Source organism: Hyperoodon ampullatus (genome assembly GCF_949752795.1).
Source record: "Hyperoodon ampullatus genome assembly, chromosome: 9".
In the NCBI taxonomy this organism is placed as follows: domain Eukaryota; kingdom Metazoa; phylum Chordata; class Mammalia; order Artiodactyla; family Ziphiidae; genus Hyperoodon; species Hyperoodon ampullatus.
In genome coordinates this window covers 32,836,167-32,855,154 of record NC_136922.1, presented here as the reverse complement: position 1 = coordinate 32,855,154, position 18,988 = coordinate 32,836,167, and the positions used below count along the sequence as shown (strand labels likewise).

Sequence of the window (18,988 nt, the reverse complement as noted above, 5' to 3'; positions counted from 1 at the left end):
CCTCTTGGCCCCGCCTTTACAGTCATATCCGCAAGCTGACTTCTACCACCATCACTCAGTCCAACATCTGTTCTTTGATCCCATCAATCAGTTTCACTTAGCACTTTTGCATTGCTTATTTCAACATTCACAAGTCTTGTTCCCTCAACTTCTCTCAGGTCTCTACTCAAATTACCACCTCATCAGTTAGGTATTCCTTGTCTAGTCTAAATAAATAGCAACACCTTCATTCCTGCTTTATTTTCTCATAGCACTGATCTAATGTTCTCTCTATATACTTCACTATTCTCTTATCCTGTGGTTAGCTCTCTCTCCTCCCCTTCCATAGAATGTAATCTTCACAAGGGTTGCGAATTGGTCGCTTTTGTTCAATGCTGTTCACCCAGAGCAGTAATTGGTACACAGCAGGTGCTCAATAAATATTTGTTGAGTGGATAAAAATGATTTTTCAATACACATTTCTCCACTTTGGGTTCTTAAGATTCAAGATAATTCTATCAAAAAGAAGTATCTACTACTTAATAATTACCAAGTTGTAAACCACAATCAAAAGAATAAGCTAAAATTTAAACAGCAAATATTATTCATAGTTTTAGAAATATCAACCCTCTAAATACAAAATCACATTTACAGTATCGAGATCTTCGTATTTCTGCAAGCAACATTCACAATATCCCTTTTTTTTCTTCTCTTTTAACTGGAGTTGAACTGGGATTCCACCACATTTATCACCATCTGTTTGGATCCTGATAGAAATATATGGTAAAAGATTAACCACTGAACGTAAGGAATAATTTTAAAAAATTTAGTCCTCAACTATCAAACAGCATCTGCCATAATTTGCAGAGATTTACATAAACAAATACTTTTAGCCATTTTTCTTTTTAAGAAATTGAGAAGCAAACTGAGAATGTAACGATTATTCTGGAGAATATCTCAGATCACTGAAAAGAAACAACACATTTGAATTATTTGCAAATATTTTTAAGCCCCCCCCCACAGCCCCCATCTAAAGTGTCTAAATGTGACACACTTGAAAAAAAGATTTAGACTTTAAATCTAGCAAAGGGGCATTTAAAATATCCAGGGGAGAAAGCACAACAGTGATTAGACACACACACACACACACACACACCATGGCATTAAATGAATTATTTTAAATATTTGTTTAAAAAGATAAAAAATTACTTGATGGTTAAACCAACCTTAGTTTAACCTGAGTTTGCTTTTGGGTGGTAGATGGCTTATCTACATCAAATGGGCTGGAGGGCTTCTGAACAGAATAGTTTATAAAAGGCATACTGGTCAGCTGAAGATAAAATGGCCTATAAAGCCTAAAAGAATAAAAAGACAAATACATGAGAATCTTTATGATGAAAGAAAACATGTTTCAAAACATCTTTCAAAACTGAAACTTTGTATCCACATATAAAATAAGTAACTCCCCATTCTCTCTTCCCCACCAGCCCCTGACAATCACCATTCTACCTTGTTTCCATGAATTTGACTACTCTGGGTACCTCATTAGGTGGAATCAGGTAGTATTTTCCTCTTATTTCATTAAGCATAATATCCTTAAGGTTGATCCATGTTGTGGTATGTGTCAAAATTTCATTCCTTTTTAAAGTTGAATAATATTCCATTGTATGTATATACCATATTATCCATTCATCTGTTGATGAACATCTGGGTTGCTTCTGCCTCCTGGCTATTGTGAATAGTGCTGCTATGAACATGCATGTGCAAGTGCTTCTTCTAAACCCAGTTTTCAGTTCTTTTGGATATATACTCAGAAGTGGAGTTGCTGGATCATACAGCAAGCAGTTCAAAATTTTTGAGGACTCTCCATACGGTTTTCCATAGTGGTTACACCATTTTCTAATCCCACAAACTGTGCATAAGGGTTCCAATATCTCCACACCCTCACCAACACTTTTTTCTTTTTAAAATAGTACCCATCCTAATGGTTGTGAGGTAATAGATTTCTCATTGTGGTTTTGATTTGCATTTCTCTGATGATTAGTAATGTTGAACATCTTTTCATATGCTTGTTGGCAATTTGGGTATGTTTGGAGCAATGTCAAGTCCTTTGCCCATTTTTTAATTGGGTCATTTGATTTTCTGTTGTTGAGTTCTTCATATTACCATCTTATTAGATATATAACTTGCAACTATCTTCTCCCATTCTGTGGTTGCCTTCTCACTGTTATGTCTTTTGCGCATAGAAATTTATAATTTTGACATAGTCCAATTTAGTTCTTTTTGCTTCTGCTTTTAGTGTCATATCCGAGAAATTACTGCCAATTCCAATGTCACATAGCTTCCCCCTGTTTTTCCCCTAAGAGTTGTATAGTTTTAGGTCTCTGACTCATTTTGAGTTAATTTTATATATTGTATAAAGTAAGGGTCCAACTTCATTCTTTTGCATGTGGCTATCTAGTTTTCCCAGTACTGTTTATTAAAAAGACTGTCCTTTCCCCACTGAATGTTCTTGGCATCCTTGTCAGCAATCATTTGATCATATATATAAAGATTTACTTCTGGGCTCTTTATTCTATTCCACTGGTCTATACATCTGTCTTTATGTCAGTACCAAACTGTTTTGATTACTACAGCTTTGTAGTAAGTTTTGACATTGGTTAAGTGTAGACCTCCAACTTTGTTCTTCATTTTCAAAATTACTTTGGGTGTTCAGCATCCCTTGAGATTCCATATGAATTTTAGGACAGATTTTTCTTTTTTTGCAACAAAAGTCACTTGGATTTTGATAGGGATTGCATTAAATCTGTAGATCACTTTGGGTAGTACTGACATCTTAAAATATGAAGTCTTCCAATCCATGAACATGGGCTGTCTTTCCACTTATTGATGCTTCTCTAGGCCTAATTTTATTTTTTAAAATATTTATTTATTTTTATGGCTGTGTCGGGTCTTAGTCGTGGCACGTGGGCTCTTTGTTGCGGCATGCAGGCTTTCTCTTCTCTAGTTGTGGTGCGTGGGCTCCAGAGCATGTAGGCTCTGTAGTTTGCAGCACATGGGCTCTATAGTTGAGGTGTGAGGGCTTAGCTGCCCACAGCATGTGGGATCTTAGTTCTCCAACCAGGGATTGAACCTGTGTCCCCTGCATGGGAAGGAGGATTCTTTACCACTGGGCCACCAGGGAAGTCCCTCCAGGCCTAATTTTATTTATTTATTTATTTATTTATTTATTTATTTATTTATTTATTTATTTTTTTTTTTTTTTGTGGTACGCGGGCCTCTCACTGTTGTGGCCTCTCCCGTTGCGGAGCACAGGCTCCGGATGCGCAGGCTCAGCAGCCATGGCTCACGGGCCCAGCCGCTCCGCGGCATATGGGATCCTCCCAGACCGGGGCACGAACCCGTATCCCCTGCATCGGCAGGCGGACTCTCAACCACTGCGCCACCAGGGAGGCCCCAGGCCTAATTTTAAATTGTACTTTTTTTTCTCACAGTAGCACATTTAAAAAAAAGAAGTGTTCAACACAGCTTTGTCACCTCAGTGAGCACCCAAGAGAATTAATCACACATGTCTAAATGAGTAACTAGAATGTCAAGAGAAAGAAATCTAATTCTCCCCATGCCAAATTAGTCTACTTATATCTGTAGTCTTCATTAAGATTATTCTATAGAGCTTCAGAATGAGTTTGGGAAAACTACCAAATTCGATGTTATACTCAGATTTTGTATTTCCAAGTAGTAACTAGTAATTTCTTTTTTACAAATGTAGATGCAGTCTTTAAGTAGTAGTTCTAAATCATATAGTATTACCTTTAGCCAGAGAATGGTTATTTGAAATACTGAAAAATGAGTTGGTCTTGTGATTGCTCTAAACTAGATTTTCAAGGAATTATTATCTAAAACCTACTGAAACTTAATTCAGTCCTTGAGCACAAAGTAATGCTACTTTTTGAAACTCTGCCACATGCATATTAATATCATATAAATCTAACGTAAAGGGACCTAACAGTATTAGCGGGAACAGTTTAATTAGTTAGATTTTCTCCTTTAATATTGTATTTAAATCATACAGATTGAATTTAAGATACTTACTGGCTTACATCTTCCACCTTTACAAAAGGCTTTTTGAGTCTACCTGCTTGGGAATATACAAAACATGATATTAGATGCTTAAAAATCCAGAATTTTTTTTTTTAAACAAAACTACTCTGGCTAAAATAATCCAACTATGTATCCATTATCCATTTCATTTCAATTTGAAGTTTTCAGCCTCAGTTAAGGTATCCTACAATTATAAATCCATTTCCAAAATGACAGGAGCTCTGTCTATATTCTGTGATTCTTGAATGGATCTCCTAAAAGATCTATAAGCAGAATTCAGGATTTTGAGCTAGAACAGGAAAAAAAATTTAACTTTTATGTTCACTAATCTCTAACTGAAATGTAACATGTCCTTCAATTTTGCATATAAGCAAAAGAATCACACAGTAGTATTAGCAGGGCTTGTAATTTTTATTTATTTATTTATTTTATTTATTTGTTTTTGGCTGTGTTGGGTCTCCCTTGCTGCGCACGGGCTTTCTCTAGTTGCGGCAAGCAGGGGCTACTCTTTGTTGCTGTGCGTGGGCTTCTCATTGCAGTGGCTTCTCTTGCTGCGGAGCATGGGCTCTTGGCGTGCAGGCTTCAGTAGTTGCAGCACGCGGGCTCAGTAGTTGTGGCTCACGGGCTCTAGAGCACAGGCTTAGTAGTTGTGGTGCACAGGCTTAGTTGCTCCGTGGCATGTGGGATCTTCCTAGACCAGGGCTCGAACCCATGTCCCCTGCATTGGCAGGTGGATTCTCAACCACTGCGCCACCAGGGAGGCCCAGTGCTTGTAATTTTGATATCAGTTGAAACATATTTTCATATCATATTAGTTACTACAAATATCTCAAAGCATCATTTACACTCATCACTTCAAAACAAAATTACAGTAGCAATTATAATCACTGCTAGAACTTTTTAATGTGTAATAAAAACAAGTATATAACTATTTTATACTGAAAAATATTCTGATAACTGAATTTCAATATAATTAATTTTCTTAGTAATATAATGATAAGAAAAAATGTTTTAAAAATCATTATTCTAACAAAGGTCCATAGGCTTTACCAGACTGCCATAGGGGTCAGTGTTCTAAAGAAAAAAAAAAAAAGGCTAAGAACCCCTGAAAAAGTCATTTAAAGGGTTGGTTACATGATTTTTTAGAAGTTTTTATATGTTTTATTCTATTTTCTAAAAGCAAAACAAACACCCTTAAGGAAATCAAAATACTTACTTCTTGCTTTCTGTGTGCCAATACTTACTCTTTTCCCCTAAAAAAAAATTTATATATATATATAAACATATATATGGTGAAAACAGTGGGCTTGAAAGTACAGTGAAAACAGCTACTGCAATTGCTCAATATCCTCAAGATTAAAAAATCATATAGGAAAACAACTAAATAAAGGAAGGGTGATTATTGCAGTTTCATGGGGAAAAAAAGAGAAAAAGCTGCTTTTCAAAATCAACTCAACCAAAGAAATGAAAGAAAACAAAGATCATTCAGGAATTAAAGATTTTAGCCAGTGGTATGGAACTTAGTAATACAAGCTCACTTTTACAATACCCTCAACAAATATTTTGCCTTTTAGCTATAATGTCTTCACAGAAAGAAATGAACCAATAAAGAAAAGGCATGGTTAGTAAAATAATCTAAAAATAGTCATGTAAGTTATTTTTATGCCCTCATTCAGCAAAACCTTTGTGATAAACTCATCAAAGGAATTAGTAAAAGATTTATTAGCCTGTCAATTCCAGTCAAGAAGGAATATGTTCAATATGGTCCCTCCCCACTGATGACAATAAAAACTCTGGACAAAATTCAATAAGCAACTACTTGAGGACTAAAAGTAAACAAAAGCAGATATATTGCAGAAGAAAGACAAAACTTGGAGAAGCTAACTTTAAGGGGGTACATTTCCCATCATCCCCCTCCCCCTTTTCTCTTGCAATGTCTCCTTAAGAATGGACCTCTAGTCATGAGATTCGCAGCAACAGCAGAGCCAGTGGCGATTACTCCTATACAAACCCTATCTTTTTGGCCACAAAGAATCAGGATAGAGGCTCCTGCCGTTAGAAGAATACAAAGGGAATCCCTGTATTATTTCCTCTTTCTTTTTTCTCACAGTTCTGACCTGAGAGTGGGCCCCAGGTACGAAACTGCAGCTGTAAAGGTGCCACAGGCAGCCAAACTTGGAAGCAATCAAGGTGTCTTTCAAAAGGTAAATGGGTAAACTGTGGGACATCCAGATGATGGAATATTCATTGATAAAAAGAAATGAGCTATCAAGTGATGAAAAGATATGGAGGAACTCTGAATGCCTATTACTAACTGAAGAAGCCAATCTGAAGAGGCTACATACTGTATGATTCCAACTATATGGTATTCTGGAAAAAGTAGAACTATGATGACAGTAAAATGATCAGTCTTGCCAGCAAATATTCTTAACTGGCAACCACAGGATCCTTCCAAAATACCTATCCAACCAGGTTACTCTCCTATTATCTCTCAATAATGTTCCAAACACTTCAAGATAAAATCTAACTGCTTTATAGAGCGTGCAAGGTCCATCTGAACTTGCTAATTTTTCTAGCTTCATTTCCTGTCACTTTCCCACTCAAAGATCAGGTTGTATTATACTGCAGAAAATTTCCAAAACATGCCATCCTACTTATGGCTTCATGTCTTTATATACATTCTTCTATAACATTTGTTTACCTTTTAGGTTCATTTAAGGATTAGGTGAAGAAACAGTGGACCACACAAGAATGTTCTGAGATATGAGAACTATAAGAAAGCAAAGGGAGGAGAGAAGTTCCAGATGAAAGTAAGTTCAAGGAGGAAGTGAACAATAGCTGAGAGAACCAATATGACTGGTTTTTAAAAAGTGTACACTTGATTTGCCAAATTGGTCAGTAGTTTTATACCTCACAGGTTGAAGAGTGAATGGGAAGTGTAAAAGTGGAACTGTGAGATGTCTGGATAAATAAAGACTGAATAGTTGGTAGGGACGAGAGGTCAAGGAAGGTTTTATTGTATTTGTTTTAAAGCAGAGGTCCCTAACCTTTTTGGCACCAGGGACCAGTTTCATGGAAGACAATTTTTCCACAGGGGTGGGGTGGGGGGCTGTTAGTTCAGACGGTAATGGGAGTGATGGGGAGCGGCAGACGAAGCTTCACTTGCTCGCCTGCTGCTCACCTCCTGCTCTGTGGCCTGGTTCCTAACAGGACCCCTGTTTTAAAGGATAGAAGAGGCTTGATTCTATATAGAGGGTTTGAGGGGGAAGCTAGTAAAAAGGGAAGAAACTGAAGATATGGAACATTAGGTGTAACAGATAACAATGCCCAATGCACTTGTTTAACAAATATTTTGTGGTCAGGCCACATAGTCAAACTATATGACAAGATTTATAGAGCAGTTGAACAGTAAGCCTACTTCCTATTTATGTTCCCAGAAGGAGTATATTATACATACCAGGAGCTTCTCATGTAATATGTTAATTGTGCTGTTTTCCTTCAGAATGAACAAAAATATGTTTTCTTGGTTGTAGCAGCAACCAAAGAAGAAAACAAAACTATGCCACCATCCCTGGAACAACTTTTACCTCATGAGTAAATCCTAAAGTAAAATGATATGCAACAATTTATTCAAATGACAGAAACATGCATATAGTACACAGGATTACTCCTAGGATATTCTGGCAGTAATATTTTCCACTTGGCAAAAAAATTTATAGATACATAAATAAAAACCAAGCTTACCATTTTCTTTAATTAGTTTAAAAATTAAGGAAAATAACATACCCCATCTCTTACAGAAGTACTTGATTTCTTGAGTAAATACAATTCTTTTTTCTTTTGTTCAATGTAGCATCTAATGTCTTTATTAAAAGAAAGAAGGGTTTAAGATTAGCATTTTTACCTTTGGAGTTAAACGCTGCTATTTTCTTATAATTGTAGTAAATTTAGATGAAAGAATTACCCTTACAGGTATCTCTTGCTATCAGAATTCTATCTAAAATTAGGAATGAAGAGACAGACACTTATAACAAATATTGTCAAAAGCAATAATAAAATCCTTACCATCAATATGAAGAATTTTTACTCCCCATGATAAGGCGTTTGATAATATACTGTTTGAAGGAATAAAATCCTGTTAAAAAAAAAGTTTGATAGTTTTTTATAGGAAATTACTATTTTAAATGAGCTAAATTAAAAATATTATCTGAAGCTTAATGTCACTAAGATGGTTATTCAGAACAGATCCTATACAGTTACAATAGCCATGAGGACATAAGTTTTTTTCTTCTGAAATTTCTAAAACCATTTCTGTTTAATATACTCCCATATTCTTTTTTTTTTTTTTTTTGTGGTACGTGGGCCTCTCACTGTTGTGGCCTCTCCCGTTGCGGAGCACAGGCTCCAGACGTGCAGGCTCAGCGGCCATGGCTCACGGGCCCAGCCGCTCCGCGGCATGTGGGATCTTCCGAGACACGGGGCACAAACCCATGCCCCCTTGCATCAGCAGGCGAACTCCCAACCACTGCGCCACCAGGGAAGCCCCCTACACTTCAGTTTTTAGTAATAGAATATACACTGTGAATTTTTAAAATTCCTACTTACATGGTCCTTGATAGCTTTTTCAACTAATAATTTTCCTCTGCTCAAACACACCTATAAAAAGACCAGAGAACAATAGTTATAACATAATGCCTCACTGGAAAAAATTTTAAAAAGATAAAATAGCTAAAGCAAGTAGATAAAATTTAAAGATGAATTTTAATATAAATATGAAATTTAAAATACATAAAGTTTATTTGTACAAGTCTTAATGACCATCAACATAATAAATGTACAGTAAAAAGTGATTTCCTTAGGGTCTTTGTTTGTAGTAAGATCTTGTATTAAAAAGTTTGTTTCTTCTTTTTTTGGTAGAGCCTAAACTCAGCTTAATGAGACCCAAGGTCAGTTCTGTAGTAAATGTCATTCAACATGAAAAATAAAATAGGTTGATCTGAAATTCTATCTATAATTTAAATAGTAAGTTTACATTTTAATTTCCTTTTTAATCAAAGATCTAAGGATATGAGTAAACCATATATACTATTTTTACATAGTATTTCACTTTTTAAACAAAACACTAGGAAAAGCAGTTGAAATGCTAATAGCAGCATTTAATTTGGAACTAGTCACTGGTGTACAACCTTGTTCCTCAAAAAAGCATTAACTGAAAGAATGCATGAGGCTTCCTTGGTCTCTTCTTCTTTGACTTTTTTTCTTCTTTGTATTTGTCTCTTTTTTTCCAAGAGGTATCTTTTATATAACAATCACTTCTTTTACCTGTTCTCCCCCGCTCCCATTTTTCCCTGCTTTCCAAACGGCTGCAGTAGATAAGTTGGGGAGGATATTTTTTTAATTTATTTTTAAAATTTATTTATTATTTATTTTTGGCTGCATTTGGTCTTTGTTGCATTGCGCGGGCTTCTCACTGTGGTGGCTTCTCTTTTTGCAGAGCACAGGCTCTAGGTGCGCAGGCTCAGCAGTGTGGCTCGCGGGCTCTAGAGCACAGGCTCAGTAGTTGTGGCGCACGGGCTTAGTTGCTCCGTGGCATGTGGGATCTTCCTGGACCAGGGATCGAACCCGTGTCCCCTGCAATGGCAGGCAGATTCTTAACCACTGTACCACCAGGGAAGCCCTGGGGAGGATATTTTAAAATAATTAATTTCAATCTAAAAATGAGATAAACACTATTTTTCAATCTCTTTCCCTTTTCATACCCAATTAAATCAATTTAATTTATCCTTCACTGTATCTTACAACTTACTGGCAACTGAGTGGTAGGGATATGATGTTAGTAATTCTAGTACAGGGGTTGGTAAACTTTTTCTTTAACGGGCCAGATAGTACATGTTTATATGGCTCTGTAGGCCATATAGTCTCTGTTGCAACTATCCCATTCTGCCTTTACAGCAGTAAAGCAACCAGTCAATATGTAAATGAATGGTATGTCTCTGTTCCAATAAAACTTTACTTATGGACAATGAAATTTGAATTTCACATAATTGCCACTTGTCACAAAGTATTCTTTGGAATTCTTCCCCAACCACTTGAAAATGTAAAATCCATGCTTAGCTCACAGGCTGTAAAAAAAAACAGGTGGCAGGCTGGATTTGGCCATGGGCCATAGTTTGCTTACCCCTGCTCTGAAACAAACAAAAGGTTTCTATTCCTTCTTTAAAAAATGATCTGCTGTCACTCTTTAGTTGTAAATTACTCTAAAAATAAAAGCCATCACTAAATGCAAGGGCATATTTTAGGAATCAGAGTGTGACTACACAAGCACTATTAGGAGAAAAATCACCTTTCTATATACAACAGCAACCTTATTAATGACTGGAAAGCCACACTTAATGTAGATATTATTCTACCTAAGTGAACTCTGCTATCAGCCCACTCTTGAAAATTATAAAATCCTGTAGCCTTTCCCAGAGTCTCAAAGCATATTTCAGAGACTTACTGTATCTGGAGACTTAAATGAACTTCCATCATGGCTGGGATGAGGTGATGTGGTTTCTGCAGTATATGCAGATTCTGGACTTGGTACAGGAGAAATTTGTCCCAAGGTTTGTGCAAATTTAGCTTCCTTTTTATTTGAAATAAGATAACTGATATCTTTGCTGAGAAATTCTTCAACTCGCTAAAGGAAAACAAAGTATTTTTAAGTAAGTCATATAAACCATAAACTGTTTCATACGCTAGGCACAGTAGAAAATGCCAATTTGATGCATTTTAATATTCTAAATTTCTATACTGTATTATTCTGAACCTAGAGTTCTGAGAAAGTACAATGAGAATTCTAATAACACAACAACAGCACGTAGTTTATATATCATAATTAGTTTAATCCACATAACAACCCATAATACTAATATTATCCTTATTTTGTGGAGAAGAAAACAGAAGTTAAGTGACTTACCTTGAGGGTTACACCAGTAGTAAGAGAATTTGAACACAGGTACTCTTTTTTTTTTTAACCTTAATTTTTTTTTAATTGAAGTGTAGTTGATTTACAACGTTGTGTGAACATAGGTATTCTGTTTCATATCCATGCTCTAAAGCACTACTGTCCAATAGAACTCACTGTAATGATGGAAATGTTCTTTATCAGCATTGTCCAATATGGTAGCAACTGCCACATGTGACTACTGAGTACCTGAAGTGTAATTAATGTGACTGAATTTTAAACTGTGTTAATTTTAATTAACTTAAATTTCAATAGCCACATGTAGCGAATGGCTACAATACTGGATAGCACAATTCAAACTTATAAAGTTATAACATCTTTCCTTAAGACTTAAACTATTAAAAGGTAGGAAACCCTTACTTTTAAGAGTGTATGACTGAGACTTCCCTGGTGGCACAGTGGTTAAGAATCTGCCTGCCAATGCAGGGGACATGGGTTCGATCCCTGTTCCGGGAAGATCCCACATGCTGTGGAGCAGCTGAGCCTGAGTGCCACAACTACCAACGCTGGGGGCCCTAGAGCCCGGGCGCCACAACTACTGAAGCCCGAGGGCTCTCAGGCCCCCGTACCACAACTACTGAGCATGCTGCAACTACTGAAGCCCACACGCAGCAGTGAAGACCCAACGTAGCCCACCCACCCACCCCCCAAAAAAGTGTATGACTGCTTTGAAGAGAATTTCCCTAGTTTGAAAACCACTGCTTAAATGTCTGAATTTATAAACACATGTACCAAATAAGTCAGTGTTGAAAATCACTGCCATCCAAAGGCAGGAAAATTAAGTAGAAAAAATACTATTAATCATTAACTATTTGCATAAATGAGAGACTCAAAATATTTTAAGCAGCTGTATCTAATTTCTGTAGGGTCTCACAACATAAATGAAGATAATAAAAAATGAAGCAAAGTATATAATTAGTTAATTTCATCTAAGCATTAAGCACAATTTGTTGCTAAGACCAGGAGCTGCCTTGGTTAAATGCAAATCATTACTTCCTTTTTTTTTGAGTAACATTTTCATCCACCAGTAAATAAAGTACCTTTATATATTCTAAGGATGACAGACTCAAATGCCCACAAGGGCCAGCAAGAATACAAATGAACGATTACACATCAAATACTCTTTTCATCTCCATAAATATGTGGCCCCAGCACTGCCAGAGCTTCCAGTTTTTCAAGAGAAGCCCAATCTCCCACCCATTAAAAAAAAAAAATTGTGATAAAATACGTAACATAAAATTTACCATTTAAACCATTTTTGAGTGTACAATTCAGTGGCATTAAGTGTATTCACAATGTTGTATAACCTTCCCCATTATCCATCTCCAGAAGTTTTTCATCATTCTAAGCTGAAACTGTACCCATTAAACAATAACTCCCCATTTTCCCCTCTTGCCAGCCCCCTTTTTCTTTAAGTAAATTTATTTATTTGTTTATTTTTGGCTGCATTGGGTCTTTGTTGCTGTGCGCGGGCTTTCTCTAGTTGCGGCGAGCGGGGGCTACTCTTTGTTGTGGTACACGGGCTTCTCATTGCGGTGGCTTTTCTTGTTGCAGAGCATGGGCTCTAGGGTGCACAGGCTTCAGTTGTTGTGGCACACAGGCTCAGTAGTTGTGGCTCGCAGGCTCTAGAGTGCAGGCTCAGTAGTTGTGGCGCACGGGCTTAGTTGCTCTGCGGCACGTGGGATCTTCCCAGACCAGGGCTTGAACCCATGTCCCTTGCATTGGCAGGTGGATTAACCACTGCGCTACCAGGGAAGTCCCTTGCCAGCCCCTTTTAATGCTTACTTTTCTGTTTCTATGGATTTGATAATTCTAGGTACTTCATATAAGTGGAATCCTGTGTTTGTCCTTTTGTGTCTGGTTTATTTCATTTAGCACAATGTTTTCAAGGTTCACTCATGATGTAGCATGGATCAGAATTCCATTCCTTTTCAAGGTTGAGTAATATTCCATTGTATGTATAAACCATGTTTTGTTTATCCATTCACCTGCTGATTAACATCTGGGTTGTTTCCACCTTTTGGTTATTGTGAATAATACTGCTATGACCATGGGTATACAAGTATCTCTTCAAGACCCTGCTTTCAATTCTTTTGGGTATATACCCAGAAGTGGAATTGCTTGATCATATGGTAATTCCATTTTTAATTTTTTGAGGAAACAACATAATGTTTTCCATAGCAGTTGCACCATTTTACAATCTCACCAACAGTTCACAAGGGTTCCAGTTTCTCTACATCCTCACCAACACCTATGTTGATAGTGGCCATCCTAACGGATGTCAGGTGGTACCTGTGTTTTTTTTAATTGAAATAGTTAATTTACAGTGTTGTGTTAGTGTCTGGTGTACAGCAAAGTGATTCAGTTATACATATATATATATATTCTTTTTCATATTCTTTTCCATTATAGTTTATTACAAGATATGGAATATAGTGCCCTATGCTATACAGTAGGACCTTGTTTACCTATTTTGTATATAGTAGTTTCTATCTGCTCATTTCTAACTCCTAATTTACATCCTCCCCCGACTCTCCCCTTTGGTGATCATAAGTTGGTTTTCTATGTCTGTCTCACTGTTTTTGATTTGTATTTCCCAGTGATTAGTGATGTTGCACATCTTTTCATGTGCTTATTGGCCATCTGTATGTATCTTCTTTGGAGAAATGTCTATTCAAGTCCTTTGCTCATTTTTTAATTGGGTTGTTTTTTGTTGAGTTGTAGTAGTTCTTTATATTCTAGATATTAATCACTTATCAGATGTATGAGTTGCAAATATTTTTTTCTCTCATTATGTGGGTTGTCTTTTCACCCTCTCGATAGTTTCCTTTGACGCACAAAATCTTCTCATTTTTATTAAGTCCAGTTTACCTAGTTTTTCATTTGCTGTTTGTGCTTTTGGTGTCATAGTCAAGGACTCAACGCCAAATCTAACGACATGAAGATTCTCCCCAGTACTTTCCTCTATGGGTTTTAGCTCTTACATTTTAGATCTTGATCCATTTTTAATTAATTGTAGCACATAATGTACAGTAAGGGTACAACTTCATTCTTTTGCATGTTGATATTAAGTTTTCCTAGCATCAGTTGTTGAAAAGATTATCCTTTCCCCACTGAATGGTCTTGGCACCCCTGTTGAAAATCAACTGACTATATGAGAGGATTTCTGGGTTCTCTCTTCTATTGCATTGGTCTACATGTTTGTCCTTATGCTAATACGACCCATTTCCCTTGGTTTTCCATTTCCTGCACTTCGAGTTATAAGTCTTTAATAATGAAAAATATCTTTTACAATCTGGTCCCAATGTAACACTGTTTCTTGCCATATCCCCCATCTAAATCCCAAGCTCAAGTCATACTCTAATATTAGCAGTTGCTCAGACAAACCACACAGACCTATATTTTAAATATGTTCTTTCCTCTATTTAGTTTGTTCATTTTACCTGGTATATTCCTACTAGGCTTTCAAGACTCAGCTCAAATTTTATTGCTGCTATAAATCCAAAAGGCAGAGTTAATATTTCCATTTCTGTATTCTAATGGCAATTTCTACATAACTTCTGTTAAAGCACTGACAATGCTATACTGTAATTTATTTATTTAGGTTTCTGATGTTCCCATAGACTGAGAATTCCTAGAGGATTAGACTACATCTTATTTTTGCACTCCCCAGCATCTAAAATAGTGCTAGCATATGGGAGACACTGGTGGAATAATTTCTGAATGAATTTCCATATGCCCAAATCATAACCATTCTTCAAAGCTGAGTTCAACTTGTGTCTGTACAATGGCCTCCAAGATTCCTTAGCTGGAAGTAAATCTTTCCCTCTTATAACATTCTATATTACAATTAATTGTACCAGTGCCATCTCTGCTTAGATTAGAAATTGAGGGTGGGATGGACATCAGATTCATTTTCGAATCTACCAAAATACTTAATACTTTGTCTTGTACTGTTGACTTAGTTTTATCATGGCCTTTAATTTATTAGCTACTGTGGAATCTAGGTCTTTAAAAGAGTAAACTCAAAACTTATTTTCTGATGACTCAAGGTCACACTGAACATCCAAAACAAGTAATTCTGTCCTCAAGTTCATGAGGGCAGAACTATGCCAAGGTATCTTACCCTACATCTCTTTTCTTCTCCAGCTGTCTTATTTTAGCCCAAACTGTTTAGATATGGGCCTAAGCATGGTTGGTTTTACAACAGCAACCTTTCCTGCCACTATCAGAGATATTCCCCCATTATGTCAGCACTTCACTGATGTGCTCTCAGTGGTTGAATCTTCAGAAGTGTACTCTCCAAATAAAAGGTGTATTTAGGGGCTTCCCTGGTGGCGCAGTGGTTGAGAGTCCGCCTGCTGATGCAGGGGACACGGGTTCGTGCCCCGGTCCGGGAAGATCCCACATGCCGCGGAGCGGCTGGGCCCGTGAGCCACGGCTGCTGAGCCTGCACGTCCGGAGCCTGCGCGTCCGGAGCCTGCGCTCCGCAACGGGAGAGGCCGCAACAGTGAGAGGCCCGCTTATCGCCAAAAAAAAAAAAAAAAAGGTGTATTTAGATGTTTTCATTCAGACTAGAAAAAACAAATGCATAAAATGGACAGTTTAAAAAAAGATGACACTGTTAATAACCTGAGGCAAAATAAATTACAAATGGTTAAAGGAACTAAGTAATCCTAAAAATTAATAAGCACAGTCCTTTCGCGGAAGATCAATATTTAACTACACATTTCTTAAAGTTGAATCTTAAAACTTAAATTAGTGTATAGAAATCAAAGTTCCTTTATAGCTCCCATACGAGATCTTCGTAATAGTCTTTTTCAGTGATAGAAATAGTACTGTGCTAGGACAGAAATCATGACATCATGAATTATTGGAAAGATGGTGTGGGGGGAGATCAGAATTTGATAAAAAAAATCTTAGGAGAAATTAAAGAATAAAGTCAATAAATCAAATTCAGTTGAAAATCCACAGCTTTGGGGAAAAATTTGGAAACTTATGACATTAATATTCTCCTCATTTCATTGACCTACTTCAAACCATTTTAGGATAAAAATTTGAAGTGTATAAAACCAACTTTCAGCTCTCTCTCAGCTATTATCTAACGCATAAGTGAATTCAAAATTTGTTTCTCGCAAGTGCCTCAGGAACTGCTATGGGGATGAGAGGAGAGAGAAAAAGGGGGTAGGGCAGGCAGTCCCTGCACTAGCTTCTACACTGCTGTTTCAGCTACAGCAATTCCCTTTTTATTGACTTCACACATTGGACTTCTGAACATGATTTTGTTTGAAGGGTTCCACTGCTAAAAACACAAATCTAAAATTACTGACTTAGATTAGAAGGGTTAATGAGTTTTTCCATCATATTTAAGAAAGCTCTCAAACCATATCAGATAGCTACTTTGTAGCCACTGATTGCTAGAGGAACAGAATGGTGCAGTAGCATGTGAGTCCAGGTATTAGGCTGATTCTACCCTGGGTCAGTCACTTACTTCTCTGGACACTTACGTACTTAATTTTTAAAATAAGGGATCTTTACTCAATGATGGCAGGTTATAAAACATGAACTTTAGGAATGCAGTCATATGGTCATTATGGTACATACTACTACTATGACAAATGTGTGACAATGTTTTATTTTAAGAAAATGAATAGCAAAAAAGTAGAATAGCTTTTCAAAGACAGTTAAGTAAAGTATCATCAATAAATGATTCCAAAAAACTTGTTACATGTTCTGCAAGTTTCTATTCTAGTAATGGCAGGATTTGTTCATATTATTCAAAAAATGTTAACCATGACAAAGTGCAGCAGAAATCTTTGAAGCAGGAATAATCAGGAAATAAATTAATAAAATCTTAACCTTGCTAAAATTTACCCAGTATTACCCTTAATCCTAAGAAAATCTTAGAATTTTACCTAAATTTTCTAAGTTCCTAATCATTTACTCAATGTATAAGGTAGGAAAGAAGCACGTTTTCCATATTTATAATCCAAAATCGTTCCCTTAATGACATTCATTCTGTTGAGACTGTATCAGTCAAGAGAAATTTTAACTCTTTGTGGTTTGAACAGGTTTTCCTTGTTCTATAAATAACATCTTACTTTTATGTAGCTTCCCAATAATCATAATCAAGGAGTTCCTGCCATCTGGAGAACATCACAACATTACAATGAGAAGGCAATCAGCAATTCCTCCAGGACAAGGGAGTCTCATTTCTCACAATTGTGAACTTCACACCAGACTAATAATCACAGAAACCTCAAAGTTTTGTCAGCCTACAAAAGGTTAAAACAAATGACTGTTCATTAATGATAAACAGCTGATAAAAATTTTAAGCTTGGTGCTTATAAAAGTTTTTTTCCAAAAGGAAAATGTTAAATGATTACAAATTAGAAAGTTTTCCTTTTTTGTTACAGTGTATGGTTTTGACTTACCCCTCCCAGATCCTTAATGTCCTTTTGCAGTTTTTCAGATATGGTGACAGAAGGTAGGTCAATGTAAAATACTTTACCCCAGAGTGGCTTATATTTGGATTTTTCTGGTTTGTTATCAGTTTTCAGAGATTTCAAAGATGGTCGGTTTTTTTCATTTTTGACTTGGATTCCACCTATTGTTTAAAAAACTTAGAATTAGATCATGTTTTACGCAGACAGAAAATTTCTACTGTTTTAAAGGTATTTGTTTATATGATAATATCACAGAGAGAAAAATCTTTATAATCCTACTAATTTAGCAGTCATTAACATTTTAATATATTTCTTTGTATTATCACTTAGGATAAAGGCAAAATACTCTATTTTAACAGATACTATATGTCGCAAAATGACTACTATTCACAGTCAACAGTTGACTCTGCAGGAAATATTCATGTGTTTATTCGTGTTTTATGCATTAAGGCAGTGAACTATGTAAAACCAATTTGAAAGAGTTTTCCTAGTATGTAAACTGCATGGAGTATTTACTCAATAAATACTCACGGAGCGTCTGCCATTCTGTTGAACACTCACAACTGGTACTTAAAATGTTGAACATTTAATAAGACAAGAAACCTGTTACTCAGAATGACCTAGACCTCAAAGGTTCCTGACTGCTCAAGGTTGAGTTTCACATAGAGTCGGTGTATATATTAAGAAGAACTCAATGGTCCATTTGAAGAACCAAATCACCATTCATTTCATTCTTTCCTTTGAAAACATATCAGATCCAAACAGCTGCTTAAAAATTAACTTTAAGAACTCAATCTGTTCATAAGTAGGAGACCACATATACACACTATACATATCAGTATATACCCACACACACTATACATGTTAAAAAGAAAAACAGGCTGCAATACTTTACCAAATAGAAGTGATTGAAAATGAAAGTTTGCTCTTGTTTCTGTCTGTAATGTTGAAAACAGCAAAGGTGTGTTTGAAATACAAACACTTTCCCTCAACTTCATGAGTAAGGCCAAAAATCCACCCATAATCACCCAGTTTAATCAGGAAGCGAAAAGCCCCGAGCACATCTGCATTTAAATCGAGGCTCAAGCGGCAGCCTCAAAGGCTCGCAGCATCTGTGGGAGCCCCGGCGGGTTCCCGGGTCCCGCATTGTCTTCTAGTTTTATAACCGACGGCGCTACGGGGAATTTGCGGCCGAGGCTGGAGCGTGGAGAGCGCCAGGGGCCGGGCCGGGATCCGTTCCCTTCCTAAGGCAAAACCCTGAAGCAAGCCTTCCTTCAGGCCAGAGCAGGATGAACGTGTCAGAAGAGAAAAGAAGCAGAGATCCAGCGCGAGAACTCTGAAGAATCAATTATGGAACCATGAGAGAAGGAAAGGATTAAAGGGACTGCAGCCGGAGGAGGGGCTTCGTACCCTGGAAATGTCCTCTGCTGTGGATCCTCATGGCTCTGGAGTTCAT

At 36.7% G+C, this 18,988-nt stretch overlaps 1 protein-coding gene and 1 long non-coding RNA gene across 3 annotated transcripts in view; one reads left to right on the top strand and one right to left on the bottom strand.

Moving 5' to 3' along the window:
- Positions 1-6,876, top strand: part of LOC307057710 — a 24,655-nt gene extending 17,779 nt beyond the window's left edge. For both annotated transcript variants that reach the window (XR_013811069.1, XR_013811070.1), the window contains 2 exons: positions 6,191-6,284; positions 6,789-6,876. This is a non-coding gene — a long non-coding RNA (uncharacterized lncRNA). The remainder of the gene's footprint in view (positions 1-6,190; positions 6,285-6,788) is intronic.
- Positions 1-18,988, bottom strand: part of DBF4 (DBF4-CDC7 kinase regulatory subunit) — a gene marked incomplete at its 5' end in the record, with an annotated part of 24,676 nt that extends 5,688 nt beyond the window's left edge. Inside the window, 10 exons of the mRNA XM_079710947.1 lie at positions 632-746; positions 1,206-1,334; positions 4,072-4,117; positions 5,297-5,333; positions 7,867-7,943; positions 8,146-8,215; positions 8,686-8,736; positions 10,580-10,759; positions 17,521-17,693; positions 18,943-18,988. Coding sequence (XP_079567073.1) covers positions 632-746; positions 1,206-1,334; positions 4,072-4,117; positions 5,297-5,333; positions 7,867-7,943; positions 8,146-8,215; positions 8,686-8,736; positions 10,580-10,759; positions 17,521-17,693; positions 18,943-18,988 — 924 coding nt within the window. The remainder of the gene's footprint in view (positions 1-631; positions 747-1,205; positions 1,335-4,071; positions 4,118-5,296; positions 5,334-7,866; positions 7,944-8,145; positions 8,216-8,685; positions 8,737-10,579; positions 10,760-17,520; positions 17,694-18,942) is intronic.